The 19,467-nt window shown below is 46.0% G+C and overlaps 1 protein-coding gene across 2 annotated transcripts; it reads right to left on the reverse strand.

Moving 5' to 3' along the window:
• Positions 1 to 268: 268 nt before the first annotated feature.
• Positions 269 to 4,822, reverse strand: LOC138526891 (fap1 adhesin-like). 2 transcript variants are annotated; one of them, XM_069637679.1, is made up of 2 exons: positions 4,747 to 4,822; positions 269 to 3,617 (listed from the first exon to the last, which is right to left on the reverse strand). In XM_069637679.1, exon 2 carries the CDS (start codon positions 2,257 to 2,259, stop codon positions 1,153 to 1,155), a length of 1,107 nt encoding a protein of 368 aa, XP_069493780.1. In that variant the 5' UTR covers positions 2,260 to 3,617; positions 4,747 to 4,822; the 3' UTR covers positions 269 to 1,152. Both variants share the same exon structure in this region, with proteins under 2 accessions (XP_069493780.1, XP_069493781.1).
• Between the last annotated feature and the right edge of the window lie 14,645 nt (positions 4,823 to 19,467).

The following is a 19,467-nucleotide window of genomic DNA, read 5'->3' on the forward strand; positions in this document are numbered from 1 at the left end:
ACCTCCTGCTCACTGATCTGATCTCTGCAGATCCCCACAGCACATATTAGACTATAAATGATCCGGACCACCCTGTAACCTGGTCCTATACTGCCTATTGCACGCGTATTACTGTTATCCTATGTACCTTTGAATGTATGCACCTTTGTCGCGAAACGATATGTAACTATGTTGTCCACAAGTTTTTTGCGCCCAGCTACCTGAGGGTTCGGCAATAAACAATCAATCAATCAATCAGTCAATAAATTCAAGGTTGTCCTGTCAGAGGTGGTTTCTTAGGTGGGTTTTAATATTCTTCAATTTCAAAAAACTTCTTTCACATGTTACCTGTGTGCAAGATAAGGTCAAGATGAACTTGTATGCCAAATACAATTGCCGGTAAGCAGTACTAAAAAGTTCATACCTTTTTAGAATTGCATAGCAACATATTGCACAGTTACGGCATGTATTGCATTTCTGTACTACAGGTAGCTCTCCAAAATCTTGTAGTGCTGGATCTTCACTATGTAGGGCTCCAAAGGCATACTCTTCTGGTAGTGTCCTCCTCAGTTTAGTCCACTTACTTGCAAAGTCTGAGAGTTCTTCCCTTAACCCCTGTAGCGTTATGGAGTCATCCAGTCTTTCAAGCAAGGAGCAAATATTTGTAAGAGCATTGTCGGGTAGACTTTCATTGAAATTTTTGGGATCCAGGCATGCTATATCTGCAGCAAGAGATGAGTGGGTTTTAAAACGACTAGTTAGGCTTTGAAGAATGTTGTCCATAATGGCATTATGTACAGTCACTCTAAACCGGTCTTTAGCCAAGGTGATTGGCTCATCCCTTGCATTCATTACAGGCATCCTCTTTTTGTGGGACACTCTCCCCTCTCGAAGTGCAGTTTCCACTCCTTTATCATAGCCTCTCTCTTCCAAGCCCACATTGGCCCATTCTGCAAATTTTTCAGCTGCAGAATAGACAGAATCAAAAGTTCTTGACTGTGCAGCAAGCACTTTTGTAGTGTCCGAGACCATTCTTTGTGCCTGGAAGATGTTCATTCCACTTGTCTGGAGGTACTTAGATAATGGGGTTGTCGAATTAAATACTCTGAGATGTAACTGGGCTGTGAGCACTGTTTGGAATTTGCACAGGGCCTCAGAAAAGTTTAAAGCTTGTTAACGGACGTTTACATTGAATTTATCTGTATTTGAGCCAATATTATTGAGTGCAACAACCACATCAATGAACATTGCTTTGTTTGGGTTATTAAAGGAGCCAAAAACTTTCCGTGGTGCTGCATCCTTTGCCCACCACCTTGTTTCTCCTATTATTTGGATTGTGCGGCCTTCCACAGACAGCTCACGCCACACATCCATCCTTTTGTAGGACTCCCTGAAAAAAACGGCACATGAGTTTAACAGGCCAAACAAAGATGTGGATTCATTTGATGCTTGTGTCCCTTCTACAAGAACAAGATTTAATACATGTACATAGCACCAGACATGTATTTGACATGGGGATTCCTTATTGAGCCAGGATGTGAGACCATTGTACTGCCCCTGCATATTGGATGCACCATTGGTTGAATTTCCAATGTGCTTGCCTAGGTCCAGACCATTATCTTTAATAACACTCTGCACCAACTCAAACAGCACCTTTCCAGTAGACAAAGTGCAGTTGGTTACTGCTAGCAGGCATTCATGTACAGTGTCAGTAACATATCTAATACGTATAGAGCACTGATCAGTAACACTCACATCTTGGGTTGAGTCTATCTGAATGGAAAATATTCCTGCTTCCTTTATTTCTTGACAGATTACCATTTTGATCATTTTGGAAATGGCTTCAATCACATACCCAACTGTAGTCTTTGACATGAAGGTCACAGAAGCACCCCGTCCTTGCCCAGTTTTCTTTTTGGATTTGGTTTGAATGTCCTCAATATGTTCCTTTAGAGGTCTGTCATATTTACTTAGCAGCAGAAGGATTTCAAGGAAGTTGCCATGATCCAGCTCTACGTTATCCAGCTCGGCCTTGGACTCTGATTTTCCACGAAAACTGAGCCCCCTTTTCCCAATGACTTTTAGAACGTCAATAACGCGCTCCAATATGTTTCTCCTTTTTCTGATTTGCTCACTTCGAGCTAATTTCTGTGGGTGAAAGAGTAAACCGCCTATGTCGACCCCTGAAAAGGTCAACATATATGAATCTGTGCAACTCCGATGACTTTGGCCTGTCTCGTGTTCTGCAATGCGCTGGTAAAGACGCCTCCAGTTTTTCATCCCGTTGATAAAAAGACACCTCTTTCCACATTTAGTAAATGCTAAACAAACTTGCAAAAAAGGGCCTTTTGTATTTCAGAGTAACTTAACCAATACCATTTTCCCCCCATCTTTCCTCCAAAAGGCTAAGCTTGCTTTAATGTGTCTATGTTTGGGAGGTTGAATTGGATGGTGCTGAAAGAAATAGTAAAGTTGATCTGGTTTTGGACATTGAAACAAATAGTCTGCCACCTGTAGATCGTCTTTTCATGCTCTGTGCTTCACACCCCATTCCCTGAGTCTTCAGTATGTTGTAAAGCAGATAAAGATTCTTCAGAATGACCAGTACCTGCCACTTCCTCTGGGGGGATGATGTTGTCTCCAATTATTTCTGGCAGACTAGTTTCCGACACTTCCTCCTTGGGAGAATCTTCAATTGTTTGTGACAGACTGGTACCACCACTGGCTGCCACTTCCTCGAGATGGACACCCTCAATTATTTCTGTCAGACTAGTTTCCGACACTTCCTCCTTGGGAGAATCTGCAATTGTTTGTGACTGACTGGTACCACCACTGGCTGCCACTTCCTCGAGATGGACACCCTCAATTATTTCTGTCAGACTTGTTTCAGACACTTCTTCTTTGGGGGAATCTTCAAATGTTTGTGACAGACCAGTACCACCAGTGGCTGCCACTTCCTTGAGACGGACACCCTCAATTATTTCTGTCAGACTTGTTTCAGACACTTCTTCTTTGGGGGAATCTTCAAATGTTTGTGACAGACCAGTACCACCAGTGGCTGCCACTTCCTTGAGACGGACACCCTCAATTATTTCTGTCAGACTTGTTTCAACCACTTCTTCCTTGGGGGAATCTTCAATTGTTTGTGGCAGACTGGTACCACCACCGGTTGCCACTTCCTCGAGATGGACACCCCCAATTATTTCTGGCAGACTTGTTTCAGGCACTTCTTCCTTGGGGGAATCTTCAATTGTTTGTGGCAGACTGATACCACCACCGGCTTCCACTTCCTCGAGATACATACCCTCAATCATTTCAGGCACACTGGTCTCCGACACTTCCTCTGGGGGGGCACCTTCAATGATTGCTGTCATTGTAGTTGCTGCTGCATCTGCCTCTGTTGAGATGTCCCCAATAACTGCAGAGACTCTGGCTTCTGTCACTTTCGTACCTGAAGAAATGCCTGGTCACCTTCCCCCACTGTTCTCCCAGTAATGCCATGTGACATTTTGGTGGTCTGACCTGTAAATAGATCTTCCATTTTTTTGTTTTGCCGGATTTCCTCTTCAATCCGCTTTTTCTTCTTTTCTCGTAGTTTTTTTGCTCCTCCCTTTCTTTTTTTTTAATCCATTTCTCTCCTAAAAAATAAAATTACCTTAAATGGGCATCAGATTCCTGCCTTTAGCACAGTAGGTCTAAGTAACCTGACTGCCAACATCCAAACCAGCATTTCATAAGAAGAAACAAGTGCTTTCCATTAGATCAAAACAAAGCATTTCGAGCCAACGTGAGTGATTCGGGATGGATAATGAAAGAAGTATTGGATCTAACCCAATATAAATAGATTCGAACACCACTTTGAGTGAATATTTTTTTAAATCTTGGAAATGAGATATAATGGTATTGATCATCAATACAAGTTTGTTCAAATAGCCCAGATTTGAGAAAGGCTCTGCTAAGCCGAAACACGTGTTATACAGGGCTTTGCAATTCAATAAAATATACCCAAGCCAAGAAAATCAATTGGCGCAGAAGTCACAGAGGTGTTTTCTATTTTTAATTCCATTAGATCAATGTCAGCATTTCCAGATTTGACTGTTCCCCAGCCTCACCATAACATCCCTCCACAAAAAAGAGAACAATATCCAGCTGGCAGCTGGGTCTATAAAATGCTGAATCTAACAGTAATCCAGCCTCATGCCATTGCATGTTAAATTAACTGGATGCATGCATGTTCTTACTCCTGGCCAGTGGCCTGTCTGACGTCTCAGAAAAAATAGTAAACAAAAAGGAAAGCTGCCTCAGCCTTTTCATTAATTTATGAAAAACACAAAGGACTATGCAGCAATACATACATATATAGCAAGTGAATTCCTATTGCATGCACACAAATGCACACATTTGTGTAATAATTCTACCCTCCACCCTAGTGGATGCTCTGCAACAGGGCCTTCGAGAGTGTAATCCTTGTTTTTCTTTTGCCCTGGCACACATTAAGTCGGGATGCAAATTCACAACAAAATTTGGCCAGATTGAAAGAGGATGGAGACTGGTTCTCTAACTCTAATTTGGGTGTGGAGGAATAAGATAGGAGTTCTGCCTGGTCACTGTTGCTTATAGGCTGAACTGGAGCCTAGGGTGGCCGGGCTCCTAAGGGGTGACAAAAGGTGTGCATAATAAAGGCCGCCAAAGTGGCTGAAGTATGCTATACAGGACCATCTTACATTACACTGCATTGAAGATATACAATCACTAGTGGTTACTTACCCACAGCAGGGATGGGCTCGCCTGGCTGGCTGTTGGTAGCCTGGCTAGAGTGGATACTTGAACAGCGACCTGCCTGCAAAAACAAACAAAGTATAGATGTTCAAATAGACAGCAAGGGGTTGTAAAAAACTCTGTGTGTGTGTGTGTGTGCGTGTGTGTGCGTGCGTGCGTGCGTGCGTGCAAGACAGAGAGAGAGAGAGAGAGAGAAGCAACTGGGGCACTTTGAAACACAATTTACTTGATGTAAGCACCTTACAAATGCACAACAAATAAATAAATAAAATACAGGGAATGAGAGCGCAAGAGAGAGGAGTATTTGTAGATTCACATTTTCGTGAGAAGGAAGGTTGCAATACTACTCACGAGCAGATGGAGTGAGCTTGGGTGAAGGAGGGAATCACCTAGACTTGTGGGAACTTTGTGGTGCAAATGAGCAAGTCCTGGTATGGTGCATATAAAACACACAGCCCAACATGTTAGAAATAAAGTAAATGTATGCACAGCACAGTAAAACAGATGGTGACATTTAAAGTTAGGGGGTATGTGCACGTGTGTGCAAACTGAAAGCATGCCAACCCTTATGCTATGCTGCCAGCACACACTGCTCTCTAGTACCCACTCCCCACCAGAATATGACATTGACAAGCCTACAAAGTAAAACGTGTTGACTTTTCTGCAGGGCATGCTGGCTGCCTGCTATCCTATTCAGACCCTCCAGCTTATAGCGATTTTGCGATCCCGCAAAATGCCACGAAAACAGCCGTTTTGCGCAAAATGCCGCAAAAATGGCCGTTTTGTGTAAAAACAGCATCTTTAAAAAAAATATATATATTTTTCTTTTACATTTTTTTTAAGTAATCTGCAAAAATTACCGTTTAAAAAAAATAATACCCAGGGTGCCAGGTTCTCAACTTTTTTTACACAAGAAATGAAATGCGCTAACACATATCACTTGCGCCCCAAAAAAGTGCAGCCCAATCCACAAGGGACACATGAATGGGCACAATTTATATGCGCGCCCATTCAGATGGCCTTTTTCACCTCCTTGATCAAATAAAGTGGCGTTTCTGTCAATTTAAAAGTGCATCCCTCATTTCCAAGCAAGATGCACTTTTAAATGTGCAGAAATTGTAGGCAACCCTACGCACATGGGATGTGGGGCTGCCACTGCATGACAGGAGCCCTCATTACAACACCGGCGCTAAACCATGGTGCTATTAGCACCATGGTTGCTGCCGGTATTGTAACGAGTCCACCAAGGTGAAATGGGGAAGTACCACCCCATTCCAAGGTTGGCGGGCGGTACTTTCCCATTTCACCATGGCCCTTCCCCATTCCCATTTTTGCCCCATAGGGCATAATGGGAATGGGGAAGGCGGTAATTACGGTACCGCAAATTGCGGTACCGTAATTAGCACCAAGGTCCCTTTCCGGGTCCATTCCTTAATGGCTGGTAAAACCAGCCAACAAGGTGGGAACCAGCAAAGGGAGCTCGTAATCAGGCGCTAAGGGATTACCGGTACCGGTACCCTTAACGGTACCGGTAATCCCTTAGCGCCAGGGTCGTAATGAGGCCCAGGGTCTTTCCTGATCCTGTCATGCATTTCTTTTAAGGTATGAACCGCTGCTGTCGCTTGCATTTCTGTTCCTCAAACAGGATGAAAATGCATTTTTTGGGTCGCATTTTACAGCGCAGGCACCTGGAGGGCCTGCCCCTGTGAAAGGCGCTGGGAGCTTGCAGAACACTGTCGGGAGAGCGATTCTATTCAAAGTACTGGCCATTTTGATGACAAAAATCTGTCGAATGTTACAATTTGACCTATTTCATCCAGTACATCCAGGGGTGTCACCTGCTCCCCATGTTCAGTATTTTTGGTCTAGGGTGGTTGCAGAAGTGTTTTCCCCTTTTTCCTCAAAATTGGAGGTGGGGACAGAAAAAAAGAAAATAACGAAAAAGGGACCCTGCAGAGTCAGATCCGACCCGCGTTGGAGGGACGGATCTGGCACCGCAGGGTTGCAGGGGAATCGGCAGCGACCAAGCAGTTAAGTAGGGGAGCGGGTGGGGTGGGTGTGAAAGGTACATTTTGGGTTGTTTGGCTAAAGTGCAAATCAATTTGCAGCGAAATTGACTACGGTCAATTCCGCCGCAAATAATTACACTTCGGTCAAACAACCCAGAACACCATTCAAGGCAGCTGGCCAGCGCACAATTTGCGCACCAGCTCAAGCCTGTGGAAATACGCCGGTCACCTTTGAGAATAAGGTGACCTGCTCATTTCCAAAAATGGGTTGTCTAAAAATAGCACATCCTCCGTTCTTTTTTTAAATGCCCCATTATTTGAGGAACTGGGTCAAAATCTACATTTAAAGAAAATAAAAAAAATGGTTACACTATGAGAGAGAGGGAGAGTGATGGGTGAGATGTGATGTGATGGGCAAGAAAGCAGAGGGAGAGCAGTGGGTCAGAGGAGGAAGCGCTGCACAAGAGTGCAGAGGAAGCAGTGATGCGGTGGGAGAGAAATCTGAAAGTGAGCAGAGGTACCGAAAGTAGAGGGAGCGTGTGGTCAGTGAGCCAGAAAGCAGAGAGGAAGCGGTTGGCCAGAAAGAGGCAGTGAGCTGCAGATTGGGAAAAAGGATGAGGGAAGAGTGAGATAGCATGGGAGAAAGGATGCAAGATGCAGAAGCAGCACAAAAGAATGAAGGACTGTACATTGCGGGAGGAATTGTAGTGTGTAAGGTGTGAGTTGGGAGTATGATTTGGAGTGTGGCAGGGGCTGGGCAGTGCAAATTGTGACTTGACAGTGTGACCTAGCACGTGAGTATTTGTATGACAGAGTGAGAGGTTAAGTATTGTAAGTTGTAATAGAGAGTTGGTGAGATGTGTGTTGGTGAGAGAGGTGTGTGGGTGTTTGGGGGATTGGAGAACATATAAGGGGAATGTTTTCAGCATTACAATTGATAATGATCAATTTAGTTAATACTATTAAATAGGCATGAACATTAAACCAGAAATGTAGCCAAATCAAACAATGTTCTGCCATGCCAGAGACATCTGGGACTCTTCCTATTAAATTAATACAAAAGATACATAATAATGATACCCTGGCTCTCTTGTAGCCTTGCACTCTGCCTATTTCCTGCAATGTGGCAATCTTACACCCTCCAGTTAATACAAAATGTCCCGCAAAAATGCCGCAATAAATAAAGGTTTGTGCCGCAAAATTTGCCATTTCATGCCGCAAAATTTGCCATTTCATGCCGCAAAATCCTGGAAGGTCTGCCTATTACAGCCCTGGGATGTACATGGACATGGCGCTCAAGTTCAACCAGAGTAAATCTGCACCACCTTTGCTATTCCAGTGCTGCGTGGCCTTCTTGGCTGTACAAGGAGACGCTACCTCCTAAACTCATGGTCAACATGCCCAAAGATCGCCCTTTTGTCCCCCTCCCCACCCCGCTCTATTTTTCGGGCTTGCCAGGCCATCAATAAACGCACCCCTTTCTCCGCTTCATCCCCAAAACAGAGGAGCAGGTCTCTATCCCCGGCGGTGACACCCCCCCAGTCATCACCCCCTGGAAGAAAGTGCAGCGAATCAATCTCCTGACACCCTCCCTTTCTTGTCAGGGTCTGCGATGGGCTGGTCGGGACGAGCAGCCCCCGAGTGTCGGGCACTGCAGATTAGGGCTCCCAGCTGCTTCCCCCGGCCTCTTCAGAACCTCTTCCAATGAATAGATCGGAGCAGGGACGGCGGTGAGGGCGAGGATAAAGGGGGATTCCATGAACACTGGGGGATAGATAATACGCCGCCGCCCAGCACCTAAATGGCTTTTTCATTGGCTATTAAAGTGCATTTTAAGTATTTCTGCGGCGCACGGTGGCAAACATTAAACCCTGCAGGGGGTGCTTTTTGATTTGAAGCACGGCACCCCGTTCCCTCTTCTTCCCCCATTGACTCTCGACCCCCCTCTCTGTTTGGGTACCCAGAGTGCCCCTTAGTTTCTAGTGGTCGATAGCCATGGTGAGATACCTGAGATATTTACGCCCCCCCATGAAGAAAAACCCTCCGCTCCGTGCCGTGACCGTGGGCACTTTTCTTTAATAAAAAAAAACACCTTTTATTTCTTTATATGAGGTCTGGTCGCCTTCCCCCACATTTTAATCGCTTTTCTGCCTTGTTTAAAACGTGTATGTGCTAATATGAACACACTTACACAGGGAACATACATAACGTCTGGCATAATTGCACACACGCATATCCTTCCAACAACACAGGGCAATTGAGTCTCCTCCCTCCCCCATCATATGGGAAAAGAAACAACTGTTTGAAAGTCACAGAATATAAGTGCCTCGGGTCCTTGCCACTGAGAGCTTCTTTTGAACTTTCCCTCTGGCCCATGGAAAGAGGGGGTTTGTCCCTCCCCCCACAACCCCCCCCCCCCCACATTCAAAGATCTGTCTGCGGAAATCCAGCCTCCGGGGCAGATTCGGCTAAACCAGTCATTAAAAAGATATTAGCGGAGCTGTGCAAAACTCCTCTAAGTGGGGGCCCTGCCCACAGCACACGGAGGGTCCCCCCCTTTCCTGCTGTCTGTTCAGACGGGGTCGTGTCCTGGAAGGCGACTGTCGCACACATAAGAATCTTTCTGTATTTATGCTAAATGCTGCCTTTACACCCCCAAGGCCCTACACCCTCCTTCGCCCGAGGCAGGAGCACTTTGCTCGCATAAAACATATGTATTAAAAACAGCCAGGGATGTAGTTATTCGTGACTGGTTACCTTTTCTTTCCTGCATCCCTCTGGGCTCAGAACGCACCCCTCGTGTGTCCTCGGCCCCTTTCCCTTACTCTGAAGTCTGGCTTTCATTTCATATTTAAGGAGCCTTCCTTTTAATGGCATTGAAATAAAAGACAGTGAAGGCAGATGCCTGTGTGTATGTGGGGGGGGGGGGGGGGGGCAGTTCAGGGCGGGGGCAACGAGGTGGGTAGATAACACTGCCTGGGGTTGTTGGATTTCAAAAAGAGCTTATTTATTTTAAAAAGAAATAAGCCGATTGCGAGTGGGGAATAAAGTGTATCACACCAGCCTGGCTCGGAATCCCCCCAAATGGGTCATTTATAGCATCAGTGAAGAGTAGCGGGTGGGGGGATTACCCTTTCCCCATTTGGTTCGGTTGCACAAAGAGGCAAGCTGCTGTTTTAGGGGCATTTATACGACGGGGGGAGAAAGCCCCAGAAAAAAAGCGATCCGCACATGTTTTCTAGAGGTTTAACTCAATGAAGAGTGCATTTTCCTGAGCAAAAAAGGAGGCTACAAAAAAGCCCCTGGTCTGAAAGCAGAGTGTCTGCGCTTGAAAGACTGGGACCGTTTATTAAGGAGGGGCGAAGGGCGCTTATTTGTTGGGATCAAATTTAATTAGCTTAGTACAACGCTCGAATAACAAAGGGCGTCCAATCTGTATCCAATCTGAAGCTCATTTCTAGAGCAGGGCCCCCGCGGGAGTCAAAAGAGGCGCCGGGGAGAGGGGCTTCAGGCAGAGAAGGGTCTCGTGAAGCGAAGTGCAGGTGACTGGCACGCGTGAGAACAACACAAGCGCCTGTGAAAGGAAAGGAGGCCGGGTACAAACAGAGTCTCAACACCTTACTACCAGGGATAAACAAGTGTTATATATCCGCCGTGTCCTGCACGCTCCTTTATCTCCCTGCCTGGTCCTGTCCTGTACACACAGGCAGACGATCCCGGCAGCCCGCCACCGGGAGAGTGCAGACAGAGACAGACTAGACAGCAAGACGGTAAGGGGACCTGTGTGACAGGCCCAGGGCCTACTGAGAGAGTGCAGTGAACCAGCTAGAGGGTAACGGGGACCAGAGATAGGGTTCATTGTATTGGAGACTGGACTACAGAGGAACAGGAGGAGAGAAGGGACCAGACGCAAGATGGGAGAGGGGGGGGAGAGGGGGTGGACAAGAGACGGTACAGTGGGCCCACTGGGAGAGTGCAAAGAAGGGACAGCAAGGAGGAAGGGCAAGAGAAGACAGACGCGGCCTAATGGGGGTCTGGGTCCAGGGGGACTCCGGACAGCAAGAGCCTCGCTCGGTAAAGGGGCCCAGAGGGATGATGGAGACTAGTGCTCCGTGACACCTGGACCAGCTGCCACACCCCATACACCCACCACAGTGAGTGTGATGATTCTTACCTGTTGGCCAATGTCCAGGCTTAGCTGAGAGTCTCTAGAACTTCGTCTTGGTCCGGCCGGACCGGACTTCGGGCCGGAGCCGCCTGCTGCACTGTCTGCGGTGTGGTGTGCGCGGTGGGGTCCCTGCTGGCTGCTGCTACAGACTGCAGTGCTGACTCTGTGGTGTGACGTCGTGCTGCTGTCTGCTGTGTGTCCAAAAATCATCATGCCCAGGATGGGTCAAAAGGCCCAACTATATCCTAGAGCACAGTCGCGTGGACCAGTCCATGGCAACACAGAGTCTGTGAGCGGCCCAGCCCCAGGCACAAGTTGCTTTCAACTTTGGAAAGTGCAACAAATGTGTTGTTGTTACTTCCTAAAGTTGAAAGCAACTTGTGAGAGAGTGAACTGCCGTGGGCCGTCAAGCCCGCCCCCAGCCCTGCAGGAGGCAGCCCAAGGCCAGCCCAGCCTGCTGCAGGTGTTATTATTGTATTATTCATAGCACACACGGAAGCACGCCCTTGCCACTTACCAAGCCCGGCAGGGCGGACCGGCGGGGCGGCCCGGCGGCGAGCACGGAGCACCAGGCACTGGGCGGGCAGTCACTACAAAGTGGCTGCAGTGCACGGCCGCCGCCACGGCGGCCCCATATGCATGCAAATAGTTATTGATGCATGCATGCTGCATGTAATGAAATCATCAAAGTAAGGTAACAACGTGTATGTGTTGTTACCTTGCTTTGATGAATAATTTAATGCTGCACAGACAGTAGCATGGCCCGCCCGCAACGCCGGAGGCATGCAGCGCGGCTTCCGTCAGCAGCTCTGTCCTCACAGCCTTGGCTGTCGGCAGCAGTCCGGCGACGGCGACGAACAAGTTACATTACAAAAAATTGCCCAGTTTGACCAGGCCCGGGCCGCGGCACTCACACTTACATTAAAAAGAAAAAATGGGCCAGCTTGGGCGGGTCTGCCTGCCGCAGCACTGACACTACTCACTGGCTCTGTGGCTCAGCTGCCTGCAGCAGAGCCACGCCAGCGCTGCAGCTATGATGTTATAAAAAACCAGCCCTTGGTGGCTTGAAGGAAAACCACCCCCTCCCCCCCAGGTCCTCAAAGTCCATCGGCCACGGGCCGATCGACTGATAGGGCCAGTCCGGCCCGGGCAGATGGTCCTAAGTAAGTGAATCCAAGGTTTCCAAAACTGTTAGGTTGACAAGACACAAGTTTCAATGGGTCCAAAAATACAGGCAGAAGCAGGTAAGAAAAGTACATGAAAAAAGAATTCCAGGCAAGGACTAAGGGGCTGGAGGGAAGGACCAAACAAAAGCACAGGAAATAACAGGAGATTCTAGGAAGTCAAGAAAACAATATTACCAGGAGCGCTGAGCTAGGGAACAATTCCTTAGCATTGAGGCGCACTGAGCCATGTTTGCCGGGAGCTGATAATAGCTCCAGGAACAGAACGGCATCCGACGCTGACAGCAGAGGGCCATGTTGGAATCGCAAAGCCTTTAAAATTAGGGGGAAATGGCAGCGCCATCTTGGAGTGGAGCTCCGCAATGGTGCGCTGATACGGAAGCTTCCACTTAGACCACAGGGACCAGTGCCTGCACTGGTGGTTCGTGACAATTGTTTGATAAGCGGCAGAAGTGAAATTAGAAGGTCTATTCTAATCTGGAATTAGATTTATTTATTTATTTAGGCATTTATTGAGCGCACCTAACCCAGAGGCCTCTGGGCGCTGGTTACATAGGATTGACGGTTACCTTAGTTACAAGTTTGATATAATTACAGACATAGAACTTTGCATAGGTTCATAGGCTGAGAACACAGAAAAGGGAACAGGGTGTCTGTGGTTTGAAAGGCAGATTGTGTTTAGAAATCACAACTTTATCATCATTTTAGATTTAGGGGTGCGGAGGAGATTTCCATGAGCCACGGCTGTTTTGATTTCTGCTTAACAAGTCTGGTTGCCTACTGTTCCAAAAGGTCAGATGAGGTAGATCCGTGAAGCTGGGTGCCCCGTAGAGGAAGAGGCCAATCAAACCCTGGCAAGTAATTGGGTAAGTGACACAGCTGCTGGGTTCAGCAAGCCAACAGCACTGTTTTGGAATGGTACCCACCTACCTTGGTGTTGGCAGCAGGGTGACCCAATTCATACTTCCTTTCCTTGTGGTAGGGCTTACTTTTGCCCTCAGTTTTGCCAAGCATGTGCCAATTGTCCCTTGGGATACCCATTCTCAGGCGCTGGCTAGAAAGAGCATATATATATATATATATATGTATATATATATATATATATACATATTACAGGGCCTGCGGCAGTGGCCCTGTAATTATGGTTAAGTTGTTGAACTCATAGGAAGAGCACATTTTGGGCAGCTTACAACTTTGCTCTCCCTGGACGAATTCCCACCAAACTTTGCAAAAAAAGAATATGGCCCGCTCTGAATTATTTTGGTAAGTTTGGTGTGGTTTCGTCAAGGGGGAGCAAAGTTATAGGGGGGCCCCACATTATTTAGAAAAATGTTGCTCACACCTACAGCCCAAACCGCTTGACGGATTTTCACCAAATTTGCAGCAGGAGTGGCAGCTTGGTCTCAAAAGAGTTCTTTTTTACATTTGGTGTAAATCAGTCCAGTAGTTTTGTTTAAAACAAGTGTAATGTGGGTAAATAAAATGTGTGATATCTGGCTTAGGTCCGCGGACTCACTTCCCTGTTCGCTCCACGGAAATGGACTCTGATTGGTCCAGAGGGCAGCGTGTTGTCTGCAGACATACGATGCACCCGCTGATTGGCTGCTGTAAAGCGTGAGGTATGTCATATTTTTCCGATACACCCGCCATGTTCTATGCGTGGATATCTGTGGCTGTCCTCAGACAGCATGGCGGGATACAGGGCTTGGAAACATGCTTTGTGTCATTTGGTGTTGCACAGAGGGGCTTGGAGGGGTGGGGGAGCAAAAGAAAGATGATTTGGCGCTATTTGTTTAGGTGGAATAAGAGCGTGTGGGGTGCGACAGACGGTGGACACCACGCTTATCCACAGACAAGGTCTTGGGCGGGCGGCTTATATGGTGAATGCAGACAGGCTTTATCAGGATAGAGGGGTGGAATGTAGATGATATGAGGATGTTTGCATAGGTTAAAAATAGGCCATGCACCCAAGAATCTAGGCACTGGCACAACTACCACAGTATAATATGGCTATGCAACCAAGAATCTGGCCACAGCCATTGTAGTCGTAAGTGTTTGGTGGGCAGTTGGAGAAACACTTTGGGGTTATTTGGTGACTACAAGAGGGCTTGTTAGAGTAGGTGAGTGGAATGTAGATGATATGGCGATATTGCCATTGGTGAAAAATAGAGTTGGCAGTCTATTTTTATGTCTGCAGATGGTGTTTGAATTGGGAAGTTAAGGGCAAGTTGTGGTGTGGTGGTTTTGGCCATTGGCCAAATGCTTGGGTGCATGGCAGTATTATGCTGTGGTGGTTGTGGCCAGTGCCTAGATTCCTGGGTGCATGGCCATAGGTCGTAGGCCATGCACCCATGAATCTAGGCACTGGCCACAACCACCACAGCATAATACAGCCATGCACCCAAGAATATGGGCACTGGCCACACGCATTGTAATAATATGTGTACAGAAATGGAATTCAGCCATTGGAAACAACCATTATAATACTATATGTATAGTAAGTATACATACTGCATAGGCAGTGTATCGTTTTTGGAACATCGTGACAAAATACCGTTGAAGTGGAAATGGTACATTTCATTGATGTTGCATTGGGGGTACAGGTTGACTTTATTGTACATGGTAATGCAGGAGAAATCTTTGCTTATTTCTCTGTGAAAAACATAGCATAATATGTTAGGTAAGGTTCTTCACAATGTCACATTGCATACAATCTCACATATTCATGTACTTTTTATACCCTCATAATTAGTACATTCCAAGTACTATGCTTCAAACAACATTACTGTGCGTTTTGCACAGTTGCTGTGTTTGGTTGCATAACCATTGAGTCTGTGGGAAAAAAAATCCATTTAGGATTTAAAAAATCCCTAGTACATTTATTTGATGTTACGTGTCACACTATGTTTGTTTGAAGTGTGGAGTAGGTTAGTGGATTTTAACTTTTTCACTATTGTAAACTAATATTGCAGTATTATGGGTGCTGTTAGATACCAGTTGGCATATTCTAACTGTTGATAGTTTTATAGTTTTAAAGGGTATGTTTTGAAGGTATAGAGTCATTGCATCGAATTAAATAGCATCGAATGCCTTACCATAGAAAAAAATAAAAAATGCATCGAAAAAAACATTGAAAACATTTTTTAAGGTAAAGGCTTTATTTTAATTGTTACAGGTTTTAAAGGTAAAAAAGGGAGGTTAGGGGGTACCACCCATTAAAAAAAATGCATTTAATGCTTTTCTTCAATGCTTTTTTTTCCTATGGTAAGGCATTCAATGCTATTTAATTCGATGCAATGACTATAAACCTTTTGAAGCACTTTCATTCCTGACGGTGGATTCTAACTATTTCACTATTGGGGAAAGTAACATTGCAGTATTATGGGTGCAGTTAGATAACAGTTAGCGTATTCTAACTGTTGATAGTTTTACAGGTTAGTGACTAAACTTTGTAGACCCTCATAATCAGTACATTTTAAGTACTATGGGTGAAAACACATTAGTGTGTGTTTTGCACAGTTATTTCTGTTTGCATAATCATTGGGTGATTGGGGAATAAATCTGTATAGCATTATCAAAAATGTACGAAATGTACATCTGTTAGCATATTGAAACTGTTTTCCATTTCACAAACAGCATTGTAGCACTATGGATGTAGTTAGGTGCCAATTGTTGTATTCTAAGTGTTTATAGTTTTACATTTCAGAAGGGTATTTTTTGAAGCACTTAGATACCTGTTGGTGTCTAAAGTGTACTAACTTACGATAGTCTTACAGGTCAGTGACTAAATTTAGGTTTAAGGAATATTAAGTAGGCATTTGTTAGATTTGCTGGTTATCTATCTTTTAGAGTAATGGAAGTGTCATTGCATTCAAACCAACCACATGTTTTTTTAATGTATGCAATATAGAGACCTGCAGTGATTGTGGCACCAGTGTGGTAGATTATGCCTACTGTTGTGAAGGTTTTCTTGCCAAGAGATACTTGCCCGTGTGTAAAGCTAGTAAGCTTGCAGTTGTTTTTGGTACCATCTATGTTGTACCTTAAAAGCATTACTATTACATATTGGCTATGTGAATTTATGTGTAAGGTTGAATGATTGTCTGAATTGCATGCCATGATTTGCATTTTGCACCAGCTGATGAAATTGAATGGATTCCCAATTAGGTATAAATACATACACAAATTGTTAATTAGGGACCTGCCCCTGTGCAACATGGTTGCAGAGAGAGCATGTATGCTACCACATGTATGAAATCTGGAAGATTTCATTTATAGGTATATTTCTGCTTTCTATTACTTGCAGTAAGTACATTAGAAATTCTTGTGGATCTTCCCGTTTGTTTATGGTGAATCTTACCATTCCTGCACAGTAGTCCAATTCTTGCCTTTTTCCTGAGACACTGTAAGTGTTGCCAGGATTATTTGTTTTATTTCTATGAAGGACAAGCATTTGCAAGCACAATTGGTCTGAGCTGTTCAATTAAATGTTTTGAACAATTGGTAGCATTGGGAACAGAAGATTGATTGCTACATTTGCATAGCCAGTTGTGTTGGAAAATGTAAATGGACCAGAGAGTTCAGTCTCCTTTTCATTTGCTGGACTTCCACTTGATTTTTTAGAATACATATTTCTCTTTGTTTGTGCTGTTGGATGTGTACTTGCGTTTGCACTAGATAGTTTTGTGGTTGTGCTACTTGATGGAGTAGCAGTTGTTTTTAGTTTCTGTTAGGAAAGATTTCATATTGTACGTAATTTTCCTTCCATGTGGCAACCCCCAAACGTTTTGCTGTTGTTTTACACCCTGATCTAGACTTTGCCAGAGAAGCGCAGCCTTCCGCTACACTGTCATGATCTCTGCTTCCAAAAGATCAGGACTTGCCCGACTCCCTTGGAAGCAGACCCATAACCCCGGTTCCGAGTGCCAGCCAGTCCCAATTGGGACCTTTTGGACCCTGTCTTGGCGCCAGTGGCACCAGGCTCATAAAGATGCCCAGTCCCAGCGCTGGAAGCGCCGGGCCCATAATGCTTGGGTGGACTTACCTGCAGCAGACCATGCTGCTTACTTACCTGCCAGTTGAACCCCTGATCCTCTTCTGTTTGGGACTACTTTTCCTGTTGGGTGGGGCAGGAGCCACTCCCTAGGTTCAGAACACTGGAACTCTTCTGGAAAGCAGGAACTCTTTTCTTACCTAGGCGTGGCTGTGGAAGGAGACACCTAAGCACTACAGGAGGCTATTTAAACCACACCCGATGGATGAATCTTGCTTTGCATTATTCTGCATTCTCTGCAGCAGAACGCTCATCGTGTCTTCTGCTTCTGATCCTGGGCCTAAGGGAACAAAGGCTTACCATCCTGGAATCCAGTCTTCAGCAGCACCTGTAAAGACAAAGAAAGAACAGGTTAGCACTACGGTCTTCAGTGGCAGCGCATCTCTTACCTGGTCCATCGGTTGTCACCAACGCCTCACGCTGCATTCCGGCATCTGAAAGACAAAGGCTTACCTACTCTTCGCATGCTCCGGAGGTCTTCGCACTGCATTCCGGCATCTGAAAGACAAAAGCTTACCAGCTCTTCGCACGCTCCGGAGGCCTTCGGCGCTGCATCCCGCATCTGAAAGACAAAAGAAGGTGCGTTTAAAGACATTGGGCAACTTTATTACTCACGTGCCATTACTCCTTCCCACGCCGAATCCAGTGGGTATTCCAGCACCCTTCAGCTTCTCTAAAGCTCCGAACTTGTACCTGCAAGATAAAAGAGACAGTTAGTGCGCATTGTGAAGCAGGCTACAAGCGCTTACTTACGTGCTTCCAGGCGCTTCTATTCCTCACGCGGGTTCGATCCTCAACTCTCATCAGCCCGCCATCCGCCATCGCCGGAACCCTGCAAAACAAGAGATATCATTACAAAAGACTTTTAAGACATTTGAAGTGCCCAGAACTTACCGTTCGTGCAGTTAAAGACGGACAGCAGTCCTCTGAGGTCAAGAGGCCTGCACCCTTATCCAGTGAAGAAACTGGTTACGGCACCCTGCCCCGAGGCAGGTGGAGAGCTCAGCGTTCACTTACCTAAGGTGAGGGCGTTAACCTTTGGGGTTCTACAGGAGAAGAGAAAGGGAAGAGAGAGGCACCCAATAACCCCAGTTCATTAATCCCATATTTTCTATCTGCAGACATCTTACTCTTCGAGTCAGACATACAGTGCACAGAGGTCCAGCCCAAAGAGCCAACCGTGTGTTACACATCTCCTTTGAAGATACGGCATTCACCCAGTCAAGACCGGCGCCTCTGCGGGAATCAGGTGAGCGTTACAGAATGCAAAGCCTACCGCAAAACTCCCACCCAGGCGCTATGGAAACCTCGGATACCGACCAGCTAGCCCAGTTACTTGGGGAACTAAGAGCAGAAGTGCATGCAGCCCGTCAGGAAACGAATGCTCTAAGAAGGGAACTGATTATTTCCAAGGAGCGAACAGACGATCTCGCTAGACAATTGCTACAGTCACAAGCCGGACAAACTCCATAACCCGCATCAGGGGCAAATCTTCCTTCAACATCCTCTACGAACCCAGTGCAGATCAACCTACCTAGGAATGTACCTCTGGCTCCGCCCGAAAGATTTTCTGGTGACCCAAAGAGGTTTGCAGTATTTATTAATCAGTGCCGGTTGCACTTCTTATGCCGGCCAGCAGCCTTTCCAACTGATCAAGCTAAGGTAGCTTTCGTGCTTTCGTACCTTTGTGGCAATGCGGCAGACTGGTCGATCCCTCTAGTTAATCAAGATGATCCGGTTCTCCGTGATTTTCAAGCTTTTCAGCTCAGTATGGAAAAACTGTTTGCAAGACATTCACAGGGGCAGGCCTTGGACAATGAGCTCCTTTCATTGCGACAGGGTAATCAAGACCTTTTGGCTTATATTGCGTCTTTCAACAGACTGATAGTGGAAACTCGATGGCCTGAGGACAAAAGGATTACGCTGTTTTATAGAGGTCTACGTGGAGAGCTCAAAGATGTGTTAGCCCAAGTAGTGAATCCCCCGGAAGACTGTTCGGACTATATTGACTTAGTCGTTCAAATTGACCACAGACTGCAGAACAGGAAGGCCGATCGTTCTAAGTTTGATGCTCGAGTATTTTCCAAACCACCAACTCCTACCAAAGGAGTAGACTCCGAGGAACCCATGCAAATAGGGGGCCTGAAAGGACCACTAACACAAAAGGAGCGGGAAAGGAGAAAACAGCTGCAATTATGCCTCTATTGCGGAAACTCGGGGCACTTTCTTCGAGACTGTCCGGTGAAACCAGCCAAGAAGGCAGTAGGAGCTGCAGTTACCAGGGTCACAAACTCT

The sequence above is a fragment of the Ambystoma mexicanum genome, chromosome 14, assembly GCF_040938575.1.
Source record: "Ambystoma mexicanum isolate Mex_15411 chromosome 14, UKY_AmexF1_1, whole genome shotgun sequence".
In the NCBI taxonomy this organism is placed as follows: domain Eukaryota; kingdom Metazoa; phylum Chordata; class Amphibia; order Caudata; family Ambystomatidae; genus Ambystoma; species Ambystoma mexicanum.

Bases quoted from the DNA above. Each gene is read 5' to 3' on its own strand.
- LOC138526891 (XM_069637679.1), bottom strand. From the start codon at position 2,259: ATGAAAAACTGGAGGCGTCTTTACCAGCGCATTGCAGAACACGAGACA.